The following is a 25,487-nucleotide window of genomic DNA, read 5'->3' on the forward strand; positions in this document are numbered from 1 at the left end:
CATTCAAAAATATTTTTAAATACTATTATGGCACACAGAGTGAGTCCATGCAACTTGTGTGATTTGTTAAGCACATTTTTAGCCCGGAACTTATTTAGGTTTGCCATAACAAAGGGGTTGAATACTTATTTCAGCTTTCATTTTTATTACATTTGTAAAACATCTCAAAAGCTAATTCCAAATCTCTATTTAACTCATTTTAAATTCAGGCTGCAGAACGACAAAATGTGTAAAAAGTCAAGGGGTGTGAATATTTTCTGAAGGCACTGTACCCTGCCTCACAGCTAATCAGTCTTATACCATGCATCTTCCAAACAACCAATCAGTGATGAGTCTCACACCATGTACTGCCTCTTTAATAATCACATGATCAGTTCCTCCCTCTAAACACACCCAGATTCAGCCATAACAGGCATACAGAAATCATTGCACAAGTATTTGTGGGAATGTTTGTTTGTTCAGTTTTTTCTATCAATTGATACCCCCCCCCCCCCCCCAAAAAAAAAATCACTTATATATTATTTAAGTTTTTTTTCTTCTTTTAAACAGTTCAGGAGAATAAGTAATTTTATAACGATAAAGTCAATGAATGGGGAACAGTGAAGAAACAACAAAAAAATGCATTCCTATGGGTCCACGTACAAACATTGGGTTATAGGCGACCCCATACTTGCAGGGAGTTAACGGCCCAGCACACAAGACAAGACAAGGGTTGTGTCCCAAATGGTACCCTATTCCCTATATAGTGTACTACTTTTGACCAGGGCCCATGGGACTCAGGTCAAAAGAAGTGCACTATGTAGGAAATAGGGTGCCATTTGGACTCATTCAAGAGATCCTATCTGGCTTAGTTTTACCCCAACCTTGTTCTCATTCTCACTTCCAACCTGACTTCTCCACTTAGCTGTTATTCATTAGGCACCAAACAGAAGACAACTGACTATAAACAGAGGGAACAACATGAACTTGTCCAATAAGAAACGCTCGTTTCCATTTTGCGCTAATGAATACGGCCTAGATGACTCACACCAGCACGTAGTTTCCTTAACAAACCTTTATAAAACAGAACAGAAGAGTGTTGGAGTAGAGCCTACAGAGGCTTTTACTGTAGCTGGAGAACAGGAGCCAGAGAGGGAGGGAGAAGTCTTCAGTTGTTCATTGGCAGTCGTCATCACAGACCGACATGGATACCCTATATAGTGTACTATATATATATATATATAAGTGTACTATATAGGGAATAGGGTGCCATTTCGGACACAGAGAGAGTAAGAGAGATGTATCAGTCCTGTAAAACGCACTGCTGCTAGTCCGTAGTAATAGTGGGAGCTCTCATCTGCTCTGCTACGATGCACTCTCCTTCCTCCTCCTTTTCTTCCCTCCTCCTCCGCCACCTCTCCTTTAGTCCCTTCCCAAATCTATCCCCCCCCCACCCCCACCCAAACCCCCAGGTAGAGCATCAGTACATCTTCTGTCGACTAGGCAACACCGCCTCCTTTAGGAATGAGAAGATGAGCAGGATTCCGGACCGCTTGCCCCTCTTTCCCTTGGTGAAGTAATTAGAGACCACGTCATCTAGAGAGGGTGAGAAATATCAAAAAAGGTCATTAAATAACTGACCATCAATTCACTTTGTGAAAATGGCAATATCTTTCAATCCTGGCACACCTGAATCAACTAATCCAGGGCTTGATGATTTGTTGAATCAGGTGCGTTGGTGCTAGTTCGGGAACCAGTCTTTTTAGCTAGCATTCCACTCGTGTCATTTGCCAGAGAGACTGGTATTTCGGCAATCTTAATGTTCAATGTGCAACTGGGTTTAAGGTGCAGTTGCTGATTGGTATTTGGAAACAACAACATTTGGCGCAATATAGAGTTAGAAAGTTAAGAACAACAATAAAAACTTCCGTTATGAAGTGCTTGTGAGAAGTGTCAATGCAAGATCATGTTGTTCAAAGTGGCTAGAGAGGACTCCATAATGAGAGTGTAATAATGATACAGAAAATATTAGCCTACAAGGTTCAATTCAAATACGGTTTGCTTCAGTTGCATGCCAAGAATGAGGAAAGAAACTGGCACCTGTCGCCATTCCTCGCAACATATAGTGCCTTCGGGAGGTATTCATACCCCTTTGACTAATTCCACATTTTGTTACAGCCTTACTCTAAAACAGATTACATAGTATTTTTTCCTCAGCAATCTACACACAATACTGCAGAAAAAATTGAAATATCACATTGACATTAGTATTCAAACCCTTTGCTATAAGACTCGAAATTGAGCTCAGGTGCATCCTGTTTCCATTCTACAACTTCATTACTGCCCACTGCACTGAAGATAGGAAACACTGTCACCACTGATAAATCCACAATAATTGAGAATTTCAATAAGCATTTTTCAACTGCTGGCCATGCTTTCCATCTGGCTACCCCTAAACCTGTCAACAGCACTGTACCCCCCCACAGCAACTCGCCCAAGCCTTCCCGATTTCTCCTTCTCCCAAATCCAGTCAGCTGATGTTCTGAAAGAGCTGCAAAATCTGGACCCCTACAAATCAGCCGGGCAAGACAATCTGGACCCTTTCTTTCTAAAATTATCTGCCAAAATTGTTGCCACCCCAATTACTAGCCTGTTCAACCTCTCTTTCGTGTCATCTGAGATTCCCAAAGATTGGAAAGCAGCTGCGGTCATTCCCCTCTTCAAAGGGGGGGACACTCTTGACCCAAACTGCTACAGACCTATATCTATCCTACCCTGCCTTTCTACGGTCTCAAGTCAACAAACAGATTACCGACCATTTCAAAATCTCACCATACCCTCTCTGCTATGCAATCTGGTTTCAGAGCTGGTCATGGGTGCACCTCAAGGTCCTAAACGATATCTTAACCGCCATCGATAAGAAACATTACTGTGCAGCCTTATTCATTGATCTGGCCAGGGCTTTCCACTCTGTCAATCACCACATCCTCATCGGCAGACTCGACAGCCTTGGTTTCTCAAATGATTTCCTCGCCTGGTTCACCAACTACTTCTCTGATAGAGTTCAGTGTGTCAAATCGGAGGGTCTGCTGTCCGGACCTCTGGCAGTCTCTATGGGGGTGCCACAGGGTTCAATTCTTGGACCGACTCTCTTCTCTGTTTACATCAATGATGTCGCTCTTGCTGCTGGTGAGTCTCTGATCCACCTCTACGCAGACGACACCATTCTGTATACTTCTGGCCCTTCTTTGGACACTGTGTTAACAACCCTTCAGGCAAGCTTCAATGCCATACAACTCTCCTTCCGTGGCCTCCAATTGCTCTTAAATACAAGTAAAACTAAATGCATGCTCTTCAACCGATCGCTGCCTGCACCTGCCCGCCTGTCCAACATCACTACTCTGGACGGCTCTGACTTAGAATACGTGGACAACTACAAATACCTAGGTGTCTGGTTAGACTGTAAACTCTCCTTCCAGACCCACATCAAACATCTCCAATCCAAAGTTAAATCTAGAATTGGCTTCCTATTTCGCAACAAAGCATCCTTCACTCATGCTGCCAAACATACCCTTGTAAAACTGACCAGCATACCGATCCTCGACTTCGGCGATGTCATTTACAAAATAGCCTCCAATACCCTACTCAACAAATTGGATGCAGTCTATCACAGTGCCATCCGTTTTGTCACCAAAGCCCCATATACTACCCACCATTGCGACCTGTACGCTCTCGTTGGCTGGCCCTCGCTTCATACTCGTCGCCAAACCCACTGGCTCCATGTCATCTACAAGACCCTGCTAGGTAAAGTCCCCCCTTATCTCAGCTCGCTGGTCACCACAGCATCACCCACCTGTAGCACGCGCTCCAGCAGGTATATCTCTCTGGTCACCCCCAAAACCAATTATTTATTTGGCCGCCTCTCCTTCCAGTTCTCTGCTGCCAATGACTGGAACGAACTACAAAAATCTCTGAAACTGGAAACACTTATCTCCCTCACTAGCTTTAAGCACCAGCTGTCAGAGCAGCTCACATATTACTGCACCTGTACATAGCCCACCTATAATTTAGCCCAAACAACTACCTCTTTCCCTACTGTATTGATTTTATTTATTTATTTATTTAGCTCCTTTGCACCCCATTATTTTTATTTCTACTTTGCACATTCTTCCACTGCAAATCTACCCATTCCAGTGTTTTACTTGCTATATTGTATTTACTTCGCCACCATGGCCTTTTTTGCCTTTACCTCCCTTATCTCACCTCATTAGCTCACATCATATCATATGATGATTCTCATCATTTATTTCTAACAAAGACAGCCAACTTCGCCAAACGGGGGATGATTTAACAAAAACTCATTTGTGAAAAAAAGCACAATCGTTGCATGAATGTACCTAACCATAAACATCAATGCCTTTCTTGAAATCAATACACAGATATTTTTTTAAACCTGCATATTTAGCTAAAAGAAATTCATATTAGCAGGCAATATTAAACTATGGAAATTGTGTCACTTCTCTTGCATTCATTGCACACAGTGTCAGTATATATGCAACAGTTTGGGCCACCTGGCTCGTTGCAAACTCATTTGCCAGAATTTTACGTAATTATGACATAACAATGAAGGTTGTGCAATGTAACAGGAATATTTAGACTTATGGATGCCACCCGTTAGATAAAATACGGAATGGTTCCGTATTTCACGGAAAGAATAAACGTTTTGTTTTCTAAATGATAGTTTCTGGATTTGACCATATTAATGACCTACAGGCTTGTATTTCTGTGTGTTATTATATTATAATGAGGTCTATGATTAGATAGAGCAGTCTGACTGAGTGGTGGCAGGCATATTGAATATTGTAGACTCATGTTCAAAGGAACCACCAGCTTTCATATGTTCTCATGTTCTGAGCAAGGAACTTAAAAGTTAGCTTTTTTACATGGCACATATTGCACTTTTACTTTCTTCTCCAACACTGTTTTTGCATTATTTAAACCAAATTGAACATGTTTCATTATTTATTTGAGACTAAATAGATTTTATTGATGTATTATATTAAGTTAAAATAGGTGTTCATTGTTCATTCAGTATTGTTGTAAGTGTCATTATTACACACACACACACACACACACACACACATACATACATACATACATACATACATACACATATATATATACACATATATATTTAAAAAATGGTCCGATTAAATCGGTATCGGCTTTTTTTTGGTCCTCCGATAATTGGTTTTGAAAAATCATAAAATCGGTCGACCTCTACTGCACACTGCCCTATCCCATCTGGATCAGAGGAATACCTATGTAAGAATGATGTTCATTGACGACAGCTCAGCATTCAACAACATAGTACCCTCCAAGCTCATCATTAAGCTTAAGACCCTGGGTCTCAACCCCGCCCTGTGCAATTGGGTCCTGGCCTTTCTGACGGGCCGCCCCCCAGGTGATGAGGGTAGGAAACAACATCTCCACTTCGCTGATCCTCAACACTGGGGCCCCACAAGGGTGCATGCTCAACCCCCTCCTGTACTCCCTGTTCACCCATGACTGCGTGGCCATGCACGCCTTCAACTCAATCATCAAGTTCGCAGACGACACAACATTAGTGGGCTTGATTACCAACAACGACGAGACAGTCTACAGGGAGGAGGTGAGGGCACTCGGAGAGTGGTGTCAGGAAAACAACCTCTCACTCAAATGTATTTTACCCTTATTGGAATGTATAGGCCACCTTCCACCAAAAGTCTGTTTTTTGATCAGTTTAATAACATGCTTAGGGAATGTGATTTTGGGAAAGAGGTCATCTTAATGGGAGATTTTAACATGAATTATGAAGACAAGTCTGTAGGAAAACCCTCAAATGGATCCCTAATACCTTGACCTCACACAGCTAGTTAAAGGGCCAACCAGGGTGACTTGTTGCTCTAAAACACAGATTGAACTGGTGTTCAGTAATAAACCAGAGAGAGTGACTAAATCATTCAATATGGTTACTGGGCTATCTGATCATAATCTGACACTTATAGCCAGAAAGCTGTCTAAGAGCAGGTTTAACCTCTCTACTGTTAGAAAGCCGGATGAACTAAGAATACTTAAGAGTGAATTAAACTATTTTGAAAACGCAATTACGGGAATTAACTGGAATGCTCTCTTGTCCTATACAGACATGGAAGCTGATAGTCAGGTTTTTCTATCCACAATCCAGACTACAATAAGTGGTTTCCTAAAGAAAATCAAATCCAAACCTGGCCAAAAGAGCACTCTTCCTTGGCTAAATGGAGAAATCTGGAAATTGATGAAAGAACGAGATTATGCTCTAAAAATAGCCCTAAGATCCAAATTAGAGCATGACAGACATGACAGTTTGACAGTTTACCACGTTGAGAAATAAGGTGATGAAGGAAATCAGACAGGCCAAGGCAAAAAAATGTATTAACATAATTGGTGAAGCAAAGGGAAATTCTAAATTGATCTGGGAGAATCTAAAAAGGTTAACAGGGAAAGACCATAGTAACACTGCAAAAATACTAGAAATCATGGTGAATAACAAACACAGGATGCAGTCGAAATAGCAATAGCCTTCAATTCCTACTTTATTGACTCTGTCAGGGTACTGACACAGAACCCTTCCACTGGTTTCTTGGGCTCAGTGCTAGTGAATGACACTCAACCTGTCTTCATCATAAGGGAGGTTTCTGAGTCAAAGGTGAACAAGGTGATTAGCTCACTAAAGAACTCTACCTTTCTTAAAAACTACAAAGAGTCACTCATTGGCCCCATTACTAAGGTCACCAACACATCTATTGGTCTCGGGTGTTTCCAAGGGTATGGAAGTCGGGCCATTATACCTGCCATCTTTAAATCGGGCGACCCTGCTGACATGAGTAACTACAGGCCCATTAGTACTACCTGTGGTGTCAAAGGTTGTTGAAAAGGTTGTTGAAAAGTGTGTAACAACTGATTGCCCACCTCAACAACAGCCCCTTCACATTACACCCCATGCAGTTTGGCATCAGAGCAAAACACTCCACAGAAACGGCCAACTGCTTTCTTCTGGAAAATGTGAAGTCCAAGATGGACAAAGGGGGCGTTGTTGGGGCTGTGTTTCTGGACCTAAGGAAGGCTTTTGATACTGTTAACCATGATATTCTCATCACAAAATTGTCGAAGACCATCATACCTTGAAGGCAGAACTCAGTGTGTCAGAGTGAGCAATGAGCTGTCGCCCACTCTTAGCTATGATGTGGGTGTGCCCCAAGGGTCAATACTGGGGCCCCTCCTGTTCAGCCTGTACATTAATGATCTGCCTTCTGTCTGTACTGGGCTTGAAGTTCAAATGTATGCAGATGATACAGTGCTATTTGTGCATGCAAAGAGCAAACAACAAGCTGCACAAGAACTCACTACTGTAATGGTCCAGGTTACAAAGTGGCTCAGTGACTCGTGTTTGCATCTCAATGTGAAAAAAACTGTTTGCATGTTCTTCACAAAGAGGGCAACAGATGCTACTGAGCCAGATGTCGATGTGTCAGGGGAGAAGCTCCAGGTGGTATCTGATTTTAAGTACCTTGGCATCATACTTGATTCCAACCTCTCTTTTAAAAAAGCATGTGAAAAAGGAAGCCCAATAGCCATCATCACTGTTACATCCTCAGAAAGCATGAGCTCCTGAGTTGGGAAAATCTTGTGCAATACACCAACGCATGTCTTTTATTCAAGATCCTAAATGGCCTGGCCCCCCTCCACTCTGTATTTTTGTTAAACAGAAAACCCAAACATATGGCAGCAGATCCACAAGGTCTGCCACAAGAGGTGACTGTATAGTTCCGTTAAGGAAAAGCACCTTTAGTAAATCTGCTTTCTCTGTGAGAGCTTCCAATGTCTGGAATACACTGCCATCAGACACACATAACTGCACCACTTATCACACTTTCACAAAATGTATGAATACATGGCTAAAGGTCAATCAGATAGGTATCACTAGTCACTTTAAATAATGCCACTTTAATAATGTATACATATCCTACATTACTCATCTCATATGTATATACTGTATTTTATGCCATCTATTGCATCTTGCCTATGCCGCACGGCCATCGCTCATCCATATATTTATATGTACATAGTCTTATTCCATCCCTTACATTTGAGCATATAAGGTAGTTATTGTGAATTTGTTAGATTACTTGTTAGATATTACCGCACTGTCGGAAGCATTTTGCTACACTTGCATTAACATCTGCTAACCATGTGTGTGGCAAATAACATTTGATTTGATTTGGATTTGAACCCGATCAAACATCTCTGGAGTGATCTGAAAATAGCTGTGCCGCAACGCTCCCCATCCAACCTGACAGAGCTTGAGAGGATATTGCCAAGAGGAATGGGAGAAACTCCCCTAATACATGTCTGCCATGCTGTGCCAAGAAGACTTGAGGCTGTAATCGCTGCCCAAGGTGCTTCAACAAAGTACTGAGTAAAGGGTCTGAATGCTTATGTAAATGTCATATTTCAATTTTTTTTTTAAAACATTTCTAAATACCTGTTTTTGCTTTGTCATTATGTGTGTAGATTGATGAGGGGGGAAAAAAACAACATTTAATCCATTTTAGAATAAGGCTGTAACGCAACAAAATGTGGAAAAAGTCAAGTGGTTTGAATACGCAGTATGCTGGTCATCATGACTTGCTGACATTTTTATTTTTTTATGCTCATTTCTGTTCTATTATTAGTCCCTCCTCTCTTAAGAGATGGAGTCCATACAGGCTATTTTAGGAAACCTTCTGAATGGACGTAGGCTTAGAAAGAATTAGCGAACTCGCACACACACCCTAAATGGACCCATCAATCCCATCTTCTCCGGACAAGCTTTTTTCCAGATGCCCCAAAACAATCGGATAGGGGATTCATCAGAGAAAATGACTTTACCCCAGTCCTCAGCAATCCAATCCCTGTACCTTTTGCAGAATATCAGTCTGTCCCTGATGTTTTTCCTGGAGAGAAGTGGCTTCTTTGCTGCCCTTCTTGACACCAGGCCATCCTCCAAAAGTCTTCGCTTCACTGTGCATGCAGATGCACTCACACCTGCCTGCTACCAGTCCTGAGCAAGCTCTGTACTGGTGGTGCCCCGATCCTGCAGCTGAATCAACCAGCTCTTGCTGGACTTTCTTGGGCGCCCTGAAGCCTTCTTCACAACAATTGAACCGCTTTCCTTGAAGTTCTTGATGATCCGATAAATGGTTGATTTAGGTGCAATCTTACTGGCAGCAATATCCTTGCCTGTGAAGCCCTTTTTGTGCAAAGCAATGATGACAGCACATGTTTCCTTGCAGGTAACCATGATTAACAGAGGAAGAACAATGATTCCAAGCACCACCCTACTTTTGAAGCTTCCAGTCTGTTATTCGAACTCAATCAGCATGATAGAGTGATATCCAGCCTTGTCCTCGTCAACACTCACACCTGTGTTAACAAGAGAATCACTGACATGTCAGCTGGTCCTTTTGTGGCAGGGCTGAAATGCAGTGGAAATGTTTTTGGGGGATTCAGTTCATTTGCATGGCAAAGAGGGACCTTGTAATTAATTGCAATTCATCTGATCACTGATCATAACATTCTGGAGTATAAGCAAATTGCCATCATACAAACTGAGGCAGCAGACTTTATGAAAATTAATGTGACATTCTAAACCTTTGGCTACGACTGTAGACGATAAAATGCTACACTGGTCACTCGTGCGTGGCTGCCAAATGTTATATTTGGCCTATGGGGACACCTATACAATTGAGAGAACGTGATCATAATCATTATTTTAGCTATCCACAGTAGACTTCCCTCCTAATGAAAAGGCCCTCCAGCGTACTTGCACTTGATATGCATTTATGGATGAGAAAATTAACTTGCCATTTTCAAAAAGGAGATCAGTGGGGAATTGGGGATTCCCTGCTTTGCTATCGGTTGCCTACATCAACAGCCAGGGTTTCATTAAATAGGCCTCGGCACTATAAAGGGTTCGATACTACGACCAAATGTGACTGTTAGACTTGGTAGTGCAACACACATTTTTTTAATTGTTCAAAAGGGCGCCAGTGAATTTCTCTTACCTGGTCACGTTATTTTTGGGTTAGACAATTTGCTTAATTTGTTTTATTATCATGATTTATTCAAACAGTAATGTGCAATTGACCAAAAATAAGGCAACTTTCTAAGGAGGCAACAACGGCACGGGAATGCCCTTCTGTGTGTGTCAGGGCTCCACATACAGGGCTGCCCGGTTTTGGAAACCCTCCGGGCCTGTCGATCATCCCCGTCAGTGGCGCGCTTGCGCAAGTGAAAGAAAAATATTGTAATAATTTTTAATCTAGGCTATACAATTGATTAAAAAAAAACAGATTGATTCCTGGAGCCGTTTGTTCGTTATGTCGATTATTTATCACACGCGCGCTGCACACATACAGTGCCTTCAGGAACTATTCATACCGCTTGACTTATTCCACATTTTCTTGTGTTACAGCCTGAATTCAAAATGGATTGCATTGATCCCCCCCCAGATCTACACACAATACCCCATAATTACAAAAGTTAAAACATGTTTTTAGAAATGTTGGTCCACATTTTGCCCACATATTTTAGAATGTAAAAATAAATGTCAATGTATAATTCCATTGTGTAGGCCTATTAATGGTAATGCATATTTTGTTGCATACATTGAGGTTATTATATATTTTTACCTATAGGCTATTACAACAATTAAATATAAAAATGTAGATCCTTGTCAGCACTTCATTGAGCTTCACGTTTCGTTTAACACTTTGTTTTTCTTTGAGTTTCTTCAATTCAATTCTTCATCAATTGCAACTAAGTGCTTGAAAAAGTCCTACTTTTTCAGGCTACTTGCTCAGCTCGCAAATGAAAGAAAATCACCTGTTACTGAAATTATGCACGGATCATTCACTTTCCTGTGAGATATGGACCCTGCCAGTATTTTTTTATTTATTCCGGCCTGTAGCTTTCAGTTGGCACTGGCCCGGTGTGCCACTGGCAAATATATTTGAATGTCGAGCCCTGCTGTGTGCGGTACGAGTAGGCCCTATATGTCTACCACTTTGTGTAGCAATTAGCGATGCTAATGAAAATCACATGCTACTGTTCTTGTCTATTCATTTTCTGTATTGTTTCATGTTTTATGTGGACCCCAGGAAGCGTAGCTGCTGCTTTTGCAACGGCTAATGGCAATCCTAATAAAATACAAAATAATTGTCTTCGGGTAGATGGAAAGGTTATTTTGCACTTTATTTTAAAAGTCCAAATCAATTTAAAAACACAAGGGCATGCTAATTTAAGAGATGGCTAGTAATTATTAGCCTGGTTTTATGTGGAATGCAGGCCCATTATTGGACAGGCCAGGTTTTAATCAATTATTTCAAATGTAAATCATGCAACAGTCTAAGGCACTGCATCACAGTGCTAGAGGCGTCACTACAGACCCTGGTTCGATTCCAGGCTGTATCCCAACCGGCCGTGATTGGGAGTCCCATAGGGCGGCGCACAATTGGCCCAGCGTCGCCCGGGTTAGGGTTTGGCCGGCGTAGGCCGTCATTGTAAATAGGCATTTGTTCTTAACTGACTTGCCTAGTTAAAATGGTTAAATAAAATAGAAATTAGCTATTGAAACCATATTCAAACATTTGTAGCACCAGTGCCACTAGTGGAAAAAGTTAGTGTAGACTTAATTGCACATTTTATTAAACTTGACGCATTTGGCCATGTCCAACTTCAATTCATTGGCACAAAATGTGTCAGACCCCCAAAAAATGTGCTCTGGCTTGCATGGCACAGGTGGTGGCCTAAATTCACCCTAGTAGACTAGGCCTAATGTATATGCTAGTATACAAATGGTGGATTAATTAGCCCTAATCCACCTAGGAATGAACTTCTAACTTACACTCCAGTCTTCACTGTTCCCTTCTAGCGCAATTCACACATCTCCGCTGGCATCTCTACTGGCCTCTCCCTCTTCCATCCTCTCTGTATTCCTCTCATAGCTGTTGAACCAGTAGCCTAGCCCAATGCGTGTCCCAGAAGTAGCAATATAGCTTGGTAATTTATTTTGAACAAGAAAAAAATAAAAATCTTTGCGATCACATTGGCTGGTGGTAAAAATGCAAGAAACGGGAATCCTCGTGTTCTCCCTAAACCCAAAGTTATAATGAAATATATAACATCAGAATGCCCAACGTTAGAATGTTTCCAATCAAATGTATGAATAAAGTTTATATTTTCCTATCAGTCTAATTTGCAAAAACATTGTGAATGGATGATAGCTGTGAGTGTTATCGAATCAGGATCAAATTAAAGAATGTTCATCTTTGAAGATTGCCGAAAGGCCAGTCTCTTTGGCAAATGGCAGGAGCGGAATGTAATAGTTGAACAAGGATGACAACCAGGCTACATTGGTACTGGGCTAGAACAAAAATGTAACACAACCTCGTTGGTCCAACCATAAGGTGAACAGTATTAAAACTACTTAGGGCTGGCCCCTTTTTTCTCCATTTCCTGTCTGAATGACGTGCCCAAAGTAAACTGCCTGTAGCTCAGGCCCTGAAGCCAGGATAAGCACATAATTAGTACAATTGGAAAGAAAACAAGAAGTTTGTAGAAATGTTAAAATAACTTAGGAGAATATAACACAATAGATACAGTTGAAGTCGGAGGTTTATATATACCTTAGCCAAACACATTTAAACTCAGCGTTTCACAATTCCTGACATTTAATCCTAGTAAATATTCCCTGTCTTAGGTCAGTTAGCATCACCACTTTATTTTAAGAATGTGAAATGTCTGAATAATAGTAGAGAGAATGATTTATTTCAGCTTTTATTTCTTTCATCACATTCCCAGTGGGTCAGAAGTTTAAATATACTAAATTAGTATTTGGTAGCATTGCCTTTAAATTGTTTAACTTGGGTCAAACGTTTCAGGTAGCCTTCCACAAGCTTCCCACAATAAGTTGGGTGAATTCTGGCCCATTCCTGACAGAGCTGGTGTAACTGAGCCAGGTTTGTAGGCATCCTTGCTTGCACATGCTTTTTCAGTTCTGCCCACAAATTTTCTATGGAATTGAGGTCAGGGCTTTGTGATGGCCACTTCAATACCTTGACTTTACCTTGACCTTACCTTGACTGTTGCCATTTTGCCACATCTTTGGAAGTATGCTTGGGGTCATTGTCCATTTGGAAAACTCTATTTGCGACCAAGCTTTAACTTCCTGACTGATGTCTTGAGATGTTGCTTCAATATATCCACATAATTTTCCTCCTTCAGGATGCCATCTATTTTGTGAAGTGCACCAGTTCCACCTGCAGCAAAGCACCCCACAACATGATGCTGCCACCCCTGTGCTTCACGGTTGGGATGGTGTTCTTCAGCTTGCAAGCATCCCCCTTTTCCTCCAAACATAACGATGGTCATTATGGCCAAACAGTTCTATTTGTGTTTCATCAGACCAGAGGACATTTCGCCAAAAAGTACAATCTTTGTCCCTATGTGCAGATGCAAACCGTAGTCTGGCTTTTTTATGGCGGTTTTGGAGCAGTGGCTTCCTCCTTGCTGAGCGGCCTTTCAGGTTATGTCAATATAGGACTCGTTTTACTGTGGATATATATACTTTTTACCGGTTTCCTCCAGCATCTTCACAAGGTCCTTTGCTGTTGTTCTGGGATTGATTTGCACTTTTCAGACAAAAGTACATTCATCTCTAGGAGACAGAACGCATCTCCTTCCTGAGCAGTATAACGGCTGCGTGGTCCCATGGTATTTATACTTGCAAACTATTGTTTGTACAGATGAACGCGGTACCTTCAGGCGTTTGGAAATTGCTCCCAAGGATGAACCAGACTTGAGGTCTACAGTTTCTCTGAGGTCTTGGCTGATTTTCCCATTATGTCGCGCAAAGAGGCTTCTAAAGCCATGACATCATTTTCTGGAATTGTGTAAGGTGTTTAAAGACACAGTCAACTTGGTGTATGTAAACTTCTGACCAACTGGAATTGTGATACAGTGAATTATAAGTGAAATAATCTGTCTGTAAACAATTGTTGGAAAAATGACTTGCGTCATGCACAAAGTAGATGTCCTAACTGACTTGCCAAAACTATAGTTGTTAATTAACAATACATTTGTGGAGTGGTTGAAAAACAAGTTTTAATGACTCCAACCTAAGTGTATGTAAACCTACAACTTCAACTGTATGGTAGGAGAAAATCCAAAGAAAAACCAACCAGAATTATTATTTTCTGAGAGACCATCCTCTTAGAAATGCCATACTGAAAATTAGCTCCCTGGGTGCAAAAAAAAAGTCCAGACCCACTCCAAAAGGCTTTCGGAGCCATCGACTTCGCCATCGATCTTAATGTTTTTCCTCATAGTCCTTGAGTATCGGACCACCATTTTATTATGTTCACAATCGCAACAAATAATCTGCTCAGACCCCAACCAAGGATCGTCAAAAGCCGTGCTAAAAATTCTCGGACAACCAAAAGATTCCTAGATGCCCTTCCAGACTCCCTCCACCTACCCAAGGACGTCAGAGTACAACAATTAGTTGACCACCTAACTGAGGAACTTAATTTAACCTTGCGTAATACCCTAGATGCAGTCGCACCCCTAAAAACTAAAAACATTTGTCATAAAAAACTAGCTCCCTGGTATACAGAAAATACACGAGCCCTGAAGCAAGCTTAGATAAAATTGGAACGGAAATGGCGCTACACCAAACTGGAAGTCTTCCGATTAGCTTGGAAAGACAGTACCGTACAGTCTCGAAGAGCCCTCACTGCTGCTCGATCATCCTATTTTTCCAACTTAATTGAGAATAAGAACAATCCAAAATGTATGTTTGATACTATCGCAAAGCTAAGTAAAAAGCAGCATTCCCCGAGAGGATGGCTTTCACTTCAGCAGTGATACATTCATGAACTACTTTGACGAAAAGATCATGATCATTAGACAGCAAATTACAGACTTCTCTTTAAATCTGTGTATTCCTCCAAAGCTCAGTTGTCCTGAGTCTGGACAACACTGCCAGGACCTAGGATGAAGGGAGAGACTCAAGTTATTTTAATCCTATATCTCTTGACACATTCATGAAAATACTCATGGCCTCTAAAATTTCAAGTTGCATATTAGATCCTATTCCAACTAAACTACCGAAAGAGCTGCTTCCTGTGCTTGGCACTCCTATGTTGAACATAAATGGCTCTCTATCCAGCGGATGTGTACCAAACTCACTAAAAGTGGAAGTAATAAAGCCTCTCTTGAAAAAGCCAAACCTTGACTCAGAAAATGCACAAAAAAACTAAAAATCGGCCTATCTCAAATCTCCCATTCCTCTTAAAGATTTTAGAAAAAGCTGTTGCACCGCAACTCACTGCCTTCCTAAAGACAAACAATGTATATGAAACGTTTCAGTCTGGTATTAGACCCCATTATACCATTGAGACTGCACTCGAAAGTGGTAAATTACCTTTTAAAGGCGTCAGGGCTCTGCATAATTTTAATGACCAAGGCTCTGCATCTGTCCTCGTGCTCCTAGACCTTAGTGCTGCTTTTGACACAATTCTCTTGGAGAGATTGGAAACCCAAATTGGTCTACACGGACAAGTTCTGGCCTGGTTTAGATCTTATCTGTCGGAAAGATATCAGTGTCTCTGGATGGTTTATCTTCTGACAAATCAACTAAATTTCGGTGTTCCTCAAGGTTCCGTTTAAGGACCTCTATTGTTTCCACTATATATTTTACCTCTTGGTAATGTCATTCGGAAAAATAATGTTAACTTTCACTGCTATGCGGACGATACACAGCTGTACATTTCAATGAAACATGGTGAAGCCCCAAAATTGCCCTCCCTGGAAGCCTGTGTTTCAGACATAAGGAAGTAGATGGCGGCACATTTTGTTATTTTAAACTCGGACAAAACAGAGATGCTAGTTTTAGGTCCCAAGAAACAAAGGGTTCTTCTGTTGGATCTGACAATTAATCTTGATGGTTGTACAGTCATCTCAAATAAAACTGTAAAGGACCTCGGCGTTACTCTGGACCCTGATCTCTCTTTTGACGAACATATCAAGACTGTTTCAAGGACAGCTTTTTAAAATCTATGTAACATTGCAAAAATCTTAAAACTTTCTGTCCAAAAATGCAGAAACATTCACCCATGCTTTTGTCACTTCTAGATTAGACTACTGCAATGCTCTACCTTCCAGCTACCTGGATAAAGCATGTGATCATATTACTCCAGTGCTAGCCTCACTACACTGGCTTCCTGTTAAGGCTAAGGATGATTTCAAGGTTTTACTGCTAACCTACCAAGCATTACATGGGCTTGCGCCTAGCTATCTTTCTGATTTGGTCCTGACGTAATGCTCTATGGTCACAAGACGCAGGCCTCCTTATTGTCCCTGGAATTTCTAAGAAAACAGCTGGAGGCAGGGCTTTCTCCTATTGAGCTCCATTTTTATGGAATGGTCTGCCTATCCATGTCAGAGACGCAGACTCGGTCTCGACCTTTAAGTCTTTATTGAAGACTCATCTCTTCAGTAGGTCCTATGAGTGTAGTCTGGCCCAGGGATGTGAAGGTGAAATGAAAAGCACTAGAGTGACAAACCACCCTAGCTGTCTCTGCCTGGCCAGTTCCCCTCTCTCCACTGGGATTCTCTGCCTCTAACCCTATTACGGGGGCTGAGTCACTGGCTTACTGGTGGTCTTCCATGCAGTCCCTATCAGGGGTGCGTCACTTGAGTCTCTGACGTGATCTTCCTGTCAGGGTTGGTGCCACCCTCTGGTTTATGCTGTGGAGGAAATCTTTGTGGGCTATACTCGGCCTTGCCTCTGGGTAGTAAGTTTGTGGTAGAAAATGTCTCTCTCTAGTGGTGTGGGGGCCGTGCTTTGGCAAAGTGCGTGGGGTTATATCCTGCTTGGTTGGCCCTGTCCGGAGGTAGTCAGACGGGGCCACAGTGTCTGCCGATCCCTCCTGTCTCAGCCTCCAGTAATTATACTCCAATAGTTTGTGTCGGGGGGATAGGGTCAGTCTGGAGTACTTCTCCGGTCTTATCCGGTGTCCTGTGAGAATTTAAGTAGGCTCCCACTAATTCTCTCTCTCTCTCTCCTCTCGGAGGACCTGAGCCCTAGGACCATGCCTTGGGACTACCTGGCCTGATGACTCCTCGCTGTCCTCAGTCCACCTGGTCGTGCTGCTGCTCCAGTTTCAACTGTTCTGCCTGCGGCTATGAAACCCTGACCTGTTCACCGGACATGTTACCTTGTCTGGGACCTGCTGTTTTCGACTCTCTCTCCACCCCACCAGCTGTTTCTAACTCTGAATGATCGGCTATGAAAAGTCAACTGACATTTACTCCTGAGGTTACTCCTGTTGCACCCTTTACAACCACTGTGATTATTATCATCTGACCCTGCTGGTCATCTGTGAACGTTTGAACATTTTGGTCGAATTCTGTTATAATCTCCACCCGGCACAGCCAGAAGAGGACTGGTCACCCCTCAGAGCCTGGTTACTCTCTATGTTTCTTCCTAGGTAGTTTTTCCTAGCCACCGTGCTTCTACAGGTGCGTTGCTTGCTGTTTGGGGTTTTGGGCTGGTTTCTGTATAGCACTTTGTGACATCGACTGATGTAAAAAGGGCTTTATAAATACATTTGATTGATTACGACAACCTGGTTGGTCCAACCATAAGGTGAACAGTATTAAGACGACCTGGGTCGTCTAACCACAAGGTGAACAGTATCATAGAGCTCACCTCCTTGCTGCATGGTGGATGGAAGCACGTTCTCCCCAGCAGAGAGTGACACGAAGAACGAGAAGGGGATAATCCACAGACAGATGGTGAAGTACGCAAGGACCTTCAGGGATAGAAGAGGTAGAGGTGAGGAGAGAGGAGACATGGAGGGTGAGGAGAGAGGAGACGTGGAGGGTGAGGAGAGAGGAGACGTGGAGGGTGAGGAGAGAGGAGACGTGGAGGGTGAGGAGAGAGGAGACGTGGAGGGTGAGGAGACATGGAGACATGGAGGGTGAGGAGAGAGGAGACATGGAGGGTTAGGAGAGAGGAGACACATGGGTACAAGGCAAGACTATGATTTCTTCCTAACCAGGTACAACTCTGGGCCTTAGAGCTAAAAACTAGGGCTGAGAGTTTTTCCTGGTCAGCTCCTAACTTCAGGTCCTAGGTAGTGTTATATTGACTGTTAGTATAATAACTTGGTTTCTTGATTGACTGGCCGACCAACTAATCAGAGCTTTCTATTTCATAGCAACCATCTTTCCCTTGGTGAGGTATAAGCCATCTCCCTTCCATTGTGTCATGTGCTAAGTGAATAAATGAATATGTACCCTGCAATACTTTGCTCATTGGAGCTCAGGAGTGATCAACACAGATTAGGCTTACCTTAGAGTGTGTGACCTAAGCTTACCTCTGAGAAGGGGTAATACTCTGCTGCAAAGTACTGGAAGGCCATGTAGTGGTTCAGCACCACCAATACTGTGAGAGAGAGAGACAGACAGAGAGAGAGCGAGAGCCAAATGTTTAAACTCCTGAACATTTATCAGATTGCGTGATCAGGTAAACACTACTGTCCCAGCATATTGTACTTAGACGTCTAAACAGAGATCCCCACTACACACTATCCCCACTACACACTGGTTTCTGCCTCTGCAGCTGCCGGTCTCTGATGCTCACCACAGGAGAGGATGAAGTTAGGTGAGCTCAGCAGTATGTAAGGGAAGGTCTGCAGGAGGCCAAAGTACACCAGGTTGGTGAAGAGACCACAGCCCATCATCAGCCATGGGAAGCCTTCAAACAGGTACAGACCCGACAGCACGCCTGTGGAGAACTAGAGAGGATGCATGCACAGAGCAATGGTTAGCTGCTAGTTCTTCAAAACATCTGGACTGGGAGTCAAGCTTACAGGACATAAGGGCCAGGGGTTTTCCCTGATCACATGATCTTGAAAAACTCAGGACCTTATAGGCTATAACTAGGATTTGGAGTTTCTCCTGGTCAGGTAAAGTGGTGACCAGGAAAAACTCCTAGTCCCTATTAAATGAGGGAATGGAGGGAGAGAGATTGGGTGGTGAGAGAGCTCCGTTTCCATGACATTCTAAATACAAGAGCTACTAGAGGAAATCATTTGCATTGTGTTCGAATTGATATCAGTCAAGAGACACTACTCACCAGTATCATGTACTTTATTATTCGACTAGTGGCAACTGTGTATTCTTCTATTAGTTCTGCCAAATAATACAGGCCAGCAGCTGGGGGGGGAGGAGAGACATGCTAATAAATAACAAGAACAAACCAAATGCATTACCAGCTTGTCCATAGACAGGTTGGTCGTTTAGCAACAAAACCGCCACTTGTGCCACTATGAGGTAAAACAGACAGGGTTGGCTTTCACAGGTAACATAAACTACATTAAGTCTCCGATGTTTATTGAAAACATAAATACATTTGCACAATGAGCACTTGTTGTCTCTCAAATACTTTGTTATAGTTATTGGTTAGCTAGCTAGCAAATTTTTGCCATCAGTAGAAACACCTCAAAACAAGACATGGTGTCAAGAACAAGATAAAACTAGATGAAATTGGACTCCTACAATTCCCCACATGGCAGCTTCTTGTCATGGTTGATAGCTATCTGACCATTTAGAATCGCAACTCACGGACTTCTGCCCCATTTGAATAGTGCGCATCGTTTTGGTGACGTTGTCAGCTAACCCGTCTATAGACTGCACTGTACTGTAACATACGAGACATGAGATCAATTGAGGAATAACACACACAACACAAAATAACCCCTGAAAAACTGAAGGTAGCCTAGATAGAAGCAGACATTTACTAACATGCTTCCAGAAGAGGCTACTTGAGGCAACGACACTATAACAAGTCAAAATATTTAGGTCAAAGAGAAGCTGGTGACAGATACACCCCAGGCAAGCACACGGGAGAACACTGCATCTCATCACGCAAGGCAAGGCACTCCCCCACCATTCTACACACAGACCAGAGTTTTCCACTAGCGCCGGCTGTCGGCTGTACAGCTGGTTACACACTCATTTTCAGTCGGGTACTTTTTCCACTTAAATTAACTAAGTTACTTTTCAATTCTCAGGTCAGAAAAAAAGTCTGCCGAGCCCTCCAGCTAGAATTAACGATATGCATCTTCAAGCGATCTATTGATTGAACAGGTGCCTGTCAGTCAAAGTGAGCAATGACTGGGAAACAGTGCTGGTTTGACAGTCTGCCGTCTGTCCCACCTCCCGGTACCTGGGTGTATGTGTTGTGTACGATGTGGTTGTAGTCAAATTCCTTCACACAGAGGGAGGAAAGCATGATGCTCCTCCATAATTCATGCGAGTCAATTTGCACGTCCCATATATTGTGGAAACGACGAGTCAAAATCCACTTAGCCTATTGTTTTCTGGCACATTGGAAGTGCTGGAGCATAGCCCCATTCATAGACCTTAACTCCTTTGGTGCATACTGACGATAGTATCTTCTGACAGGGGAAGATTTGTTAAGAGCCCCGACGATTGCACAAAAAATGTACACGCATTACTTGCGGTAATGTTTTGGAAAAATAAGGAACGTATTCATATCAGCAAGCAATCATTTTCAAAAGCCAAAAAGGTACATTGATACACCTTTATAGGGTTAGTGTTCCCACATGGCCATATCTCCATGTTACAGCGCTCGTTTACAGAAGACAGACAGTAGACATAGGCCATCACCTGCGCCAATTAGCTATCTAGCGTGCTCCGAACACCTGTGTGTGAGCTGAGGAGGAAGCGCAGTTGGTCAGCTGGAGGCACACAGGATCTGTGCAAAACTGCTACAATAATTGTATATTTTATTTGAAAGATTATTTTTCACTGAAATGAAAGAAGGTCATATCAATATACGTTTCCAAAACCGTTTAGAGAGCGATAATTGACGTTAAAAACAGTGTCAATTGTAGTTTACACAGAGCCAAATGTGGGCGAATGTAATGGCTGAACACCCTACATAGGGCCCCCGAGTGGTGCAGCAGTCTAAGGCACTGCATCTCAGTGCAAGAGGCGTCGCTAGAGTCCCTGGTTCAAATCCAGGCTATATCACCTCCGGCCGTGATTGGGAGTCCCATAGGGCAGCGCACAATTTGGCTAATATTTATTTAACCTTCAGTTAAGAACAAATTCTTATTTACAGAAGAGCAGCAAGCTTGACATTATAAATGGGGTGAACTGACTGAATAAAGTCAATGTCATATCCTTGCAATTCATAAATCATACAACGTAGTTATATGTCCATGGTATCACATCGGGACAAGTAAACTAAAGATCTAATTTGTATTTTCGATATGAAGTCTATCAGGACTTGCCAGACAGTGACGTTAAAAGTGAGTGACTCGTCAGCAGCCTACCGAATCGCACAGGTAAGAAAGCCTTTCATTTGCTTCCCTAATTTGCATACTTGTAGGCTTTTTGGCAATTATCTGCAGATAAATTATGAAAACATTCAATGAAGATGGTGAATCGTCTTCACTGCAGGAACAATAGGTAGGCTAGTGGAGAGACAGCCTCACTCTGGTCCAAAACTTGATAAAAGAAAACAGACTGAATTGTTTTAAAAGCTAATGATACTGATATGGTATTTTCAAAGATATGGATCTTGGTCTACTGATTTAATCAAAGTGTTGACAATGGAGTGGTCAAATGCTGCTTTCTGTGTAGCAAAGCCCATGTTATATAACCTGCTTCATTCTTCAATCTGAGAAAATGCCTCTTAAAAGGAAGCTTGAAGCCTTAAACTAATATCTTATGTTTCACCGAGTCATGGCTGAACAACCACATGAATAAAATACAGCTGGCGGGCTATACACTGTATCAACAGGATAGAACAGCAGCCTCTGGTAAGACAAGGGGTGCCGGACTATGTATATTTGTAAACAACAACTGGTGCACGATATCAAAGGAAGTCTCGAGGAAGTCTCGAGAGATTTCATATATATTCTTCGTAGCCGCCTATTTACCACCACAAACCAATGCTGGCACTAAGGCGGCACTCAATGAGCTATATACGGCCATAAACAAACAGGAAAACGCTCATCAAGAGGCGGCGCTCCTAGTGGCAGGGACTTAAATGCAGGGAAACTTAAATCTGTTTTACCTAATTTCTACCAGCATGTAAATGTGCAACCAGAGGGGAAAAAACTCCAGACCACCTTTACTCCACACACAAAGAAGCAAGCATACAAAGCTCTCCTTCCATTTGGAAAATCTGACCATAATTCTATCCTCCTGATTCCTGCTTACATGCAAAAACTAAAGCAGGAAGCACCAGTGACTGTCAAAAAAAAAAGTGATCAGATGAAGAAGATGCTAAGCTACTGGACTGTTTTGCTAGCACAAACTGCAATAGGTTCCAGGGTTCTTCTGATGGCATTGAGGAGGACACCACATCAGCCATTGGCTTCCTCAATAAGTGCATCAAAGACATCGTCCCCACAGTGACTGTACATACATGCCCCAACCAGAAGCCAAGGATTACAGGCAACCTCCGCATTGAGCTAAAAGAGTAGACCTAACACTGTCAGAGCACGCACCCATTCTGATCGACAGAGCTGTAGTGGAGCAGGTTGAGAGCTTCAAGTTCCTTGGTGTCCACATCACCAACAAAGTATCATTGTCAAAGCACACCAAGACAGTCTTGAAAAGGGCACGACAAAACAACAAAACCTATTCCCCCTCTGGAGACTGAAAAGATTTGGCATGGGTCCACAGAAGGTTCTACAGCTGCACCAGCTGCACCATCGAGAGCATCCTGACTGGTTGCATCACTGCCTGGTATGGCAACTGCTCGGCCTCCGACCGCAAGGCACTACATCACTGGGGCCAAGCTTACTGCCATCCAGAACCTCCATACCAGGCGGTCAGAGGAAGGTCCCAAAAATTGTCACTCCAGCCAACCTAGTCATAGACTGTTCTCTCTACAACCGCACAGCAAGTGGTACCGGAGCGCTAAGTCTGGGTCCAAGAGGCTTCTCAAAGGCTTCTACCGCAAGCCATAAAACTCCTGAACAGCTAATCAATGGCTACCCAGACTATTTGCCTGGACTTATTTCCTATTTTTTACTTAACACGTATTTTTCTTCAAAACTGCATTGTTGGTAAGTAATCATTTCACTAAGATCTACATCCGTTGTATTCAGCACGTGACAAACAAGATTTGATTTTCATTTCCCTTTGCTAATTTGAGCTGTTCTTGCCATAATATGAACTTGGTATTTTACCAAATAGGGCTATCTTCTTTATTCCAACCCTACCGTGTCACAACACAATTGATTGTCTCAAACGCATTACGAAGGAAAGAAATTCCACAAATTAACTTTTAAGGCACACCTGTTAACTGAAATGCATTCCAGGTAACTCATGAAGCTGGTTGAGAGAATGCCAAGAGTGTGCCAAAAGTGTGGTTACTACATGATTCCATGTGTTATTTGATTGTTTTGTTCTTTTGACTGGTAGTGTATTCTTTCAAGATAATTTGGGCTATTTATTTCATTTCAGTTAATAAAATACATCATTTGAAGAACAAACAATTGTATCTATTCATATCTTGCAGTAAAATGATTTTATCTCAAGAGAAGACAGGTTAAATGTTTTTATTTTATTTTTTAAGTTGAATGTTCCCTTTCTGAATTCATACATTTCCAGTAATTTAGATTGGACAAACGTGTTCTGGTATTGTGTTACAATCTGGGAGGTAAATACTCAAAGTATTCAATAATTTTGCTGTGGATTTCAGATGGAACGAAGGCATTATTAGAATGTACCAGAGACCACCAAAAAAAGAGCATTACATCCACATGGATTATCTTAATTTATTAGTTATTAGTAAATATGCTGATGAGTTGCTAAATAGACACTGTCATAATGCGCATTAACTGTCAAACAAGATTGGATTTTAGGAGATATTTTTTATGCCTATGTAACAAAACAAGGTTCACTGACTATCACTTTGAAACTAGTATTATCATCTAAGCTTACAGACACACATTTATGTAGCGCAGGGGGAAAAAATAATGTATAAAGCCATCTGCAAAGCTAAGCCTAATAGCCTATTAGACTTTTTTAAGGGTATAAACCAGGCATCTCCCATAGCTTATTGTACAGTAGTTTATAACTTATTTGGTGGAGATTTAGGCAGCATGTTTTTTTTTTTATTGAGTAGATAAATCATTGATGACTCGGCCCAAGACGCAATGGAATGTTGCAACCCATCCTCCACAGGTACGCATGCTCGAGCTGGCAGAGGTTAAACGTTGCCAGGTGAGATGACATCATGACTTTCTGAAAGTGCCAACGTGGACAGGGCAACAGTTGCGTGCTAGATAGTCCTCTCCAGCTATTGATTTTCTGTAAAGTTCATTGGCTATACGGTAACGGTACAGTACTTTTGTAAACAGTGGTAAAATATAGTTAGCTAATACATTAGCCACTTGCATAACAACAACATGGGCCACTAGCACTAGTTTGTTTTACATGGCCCAGTGCCCCAGGTCGGCGGAGTTTCAAATTGTAGACTATTCCAATAGTCTCCACCCGCCCGGAGCACCGGCCCTTGCAAAACGAACTGTCCCAATGACAATGTACAGGTGTTAGCTATTTCGGTAGCAAGTTGCAGGGTGGATGAAAAGGTTGAGGCAAGACAGGATGAGTGGTTAACGTTACATAGGCAACGACTTGGGCTAGTTTAATGTCAAATGATTGGTTACTAACGTTTCACGTGAAATGTATTAGTCGATTCGCTTAAACTCTCTTGAACATGAACCATAGCTAACATTAGCTAGTTACCTGATTGAGTTGGCTTTTAGCTCGATAGCAAACTAGCTATGGGAATTTGCCACACTGTGCATTGCTAACTACAAGGTTAATGTTATCCTAGCAAGTCAGTTTAATACATTTTCTTCCGCTACATTGTCGATTGTTTGTCATTCCGAGCCGAGGTCAAAGTGACAGGTATCAATACAAGGCGAGTGGGAAAATAAAGGCAATGTGGCGAAGCTAACAACTTCCACATGTAACGTTACAAGTAAACTCACCAATTGCTAGTGTGACGAAAGATATTTGTATCACCAACGACAGCCAACTTAGTAAATAAATAAACCACATCTCGTTTCATGTAAAATAAAACACATACATATGAAAAAACAAAAGTGACAGTGAGTGCTACGCTTGGAAATAATTTAGCTAACTGATGGATGGTCAGTTCCACCCCTCAAGGATCCAGTGTGCCGCTGAGGGTACAGCGCCAGTTCTGTTCGGAGGTGGAATTGCAGCAACTTTTTGTGCCGCTATGCTTCCCACAGAGAGGGACTGAGATAAATTAATCAAATACATTATAAGAAGTGAATGTGCTGCAATTACCTGTTGGTTTT

The 25,487-nt window shown here is 42.1% G+C and overlaps 1 protein-coding gene across 2 annotated transcripts; it reads right to left on the reverse strand.

The window, feature by feature from the left end:
* Nucleotides 1–340: 340 nt before the first annotated feature.
* LOC110531609 (protein TEX261) lies at nt 341–25,370 on the reverse strand. Of its 2 annotated transcripts, XM_021614897.3 has the most exons (6): nt 25,152–25,370; nt 19,244–19,323; nt 18,749–18,902; nt 18,483–18,550; nt 17,813–17,915; nt 341–1,575 (listed from the first exon to the last, which is right to left on the reverse strand). In XM_021614897.3, exons 1-6 carry the CDS (start codon nt 25,219–25,221, stop codon nt 1,460–1,462), a joined length of 591 nt encoding a protein of 196 aa, XP_021470572.1. In that variant the 5' UTR covers nt 25,222–25,370; the 3' UTR covers nt 341–1,459. The 2 variants fall into 2 exon arrangements, with proteins under 2 accessions (XP_021470572.1, XP_090039811.1); XM_090183685.1 differs by lacking the exon at nt 19,244–19,323 and having other exon boundaries at nt 25,152–25,368.
* Nucleotides 25,371–25,487: the final 117 nt, after the last annotated feature.

Source organism: Oncorhynchus mykiss, chromosome 9, assembly GCF_057628025.1.
Source record: "Oncorhynchus mykiss isolate SJ-2025 chromosome 9, ASM5762802v1, whole genome shotgun sequence".
Classification (NCBI taxonomy): Eukaryota; Metazoa; Chordata; class Actinopteri; order Salmoniformes; family Salmonidae; genus Oncorhynchus; species Oncorhynchus mykiss.

Coding starts and splice junctions, on each gene's coding strand:
- LOC110531609 (XM_021614897.3), bottom strand. CDS start 25,221: ATGTGGTTTATTTATTTACTAAGTTGGCTGTCGTTGGTGATACAAATA. Junction 19,324..25,151: donor TTTCGTCACACTAGCAATTG/GTGAGTTTACTT, acceptor CTCCCCCCCCAG/CTGCTGGCCTGTATTATTTG. Junction 17,916..18,482: donor AGTATTACCCCTTCTCAGAG/GTAAGCTTAGGT, acceptor CTATCCCTGAAG/GTCCTTGCGTACTTCACCAT.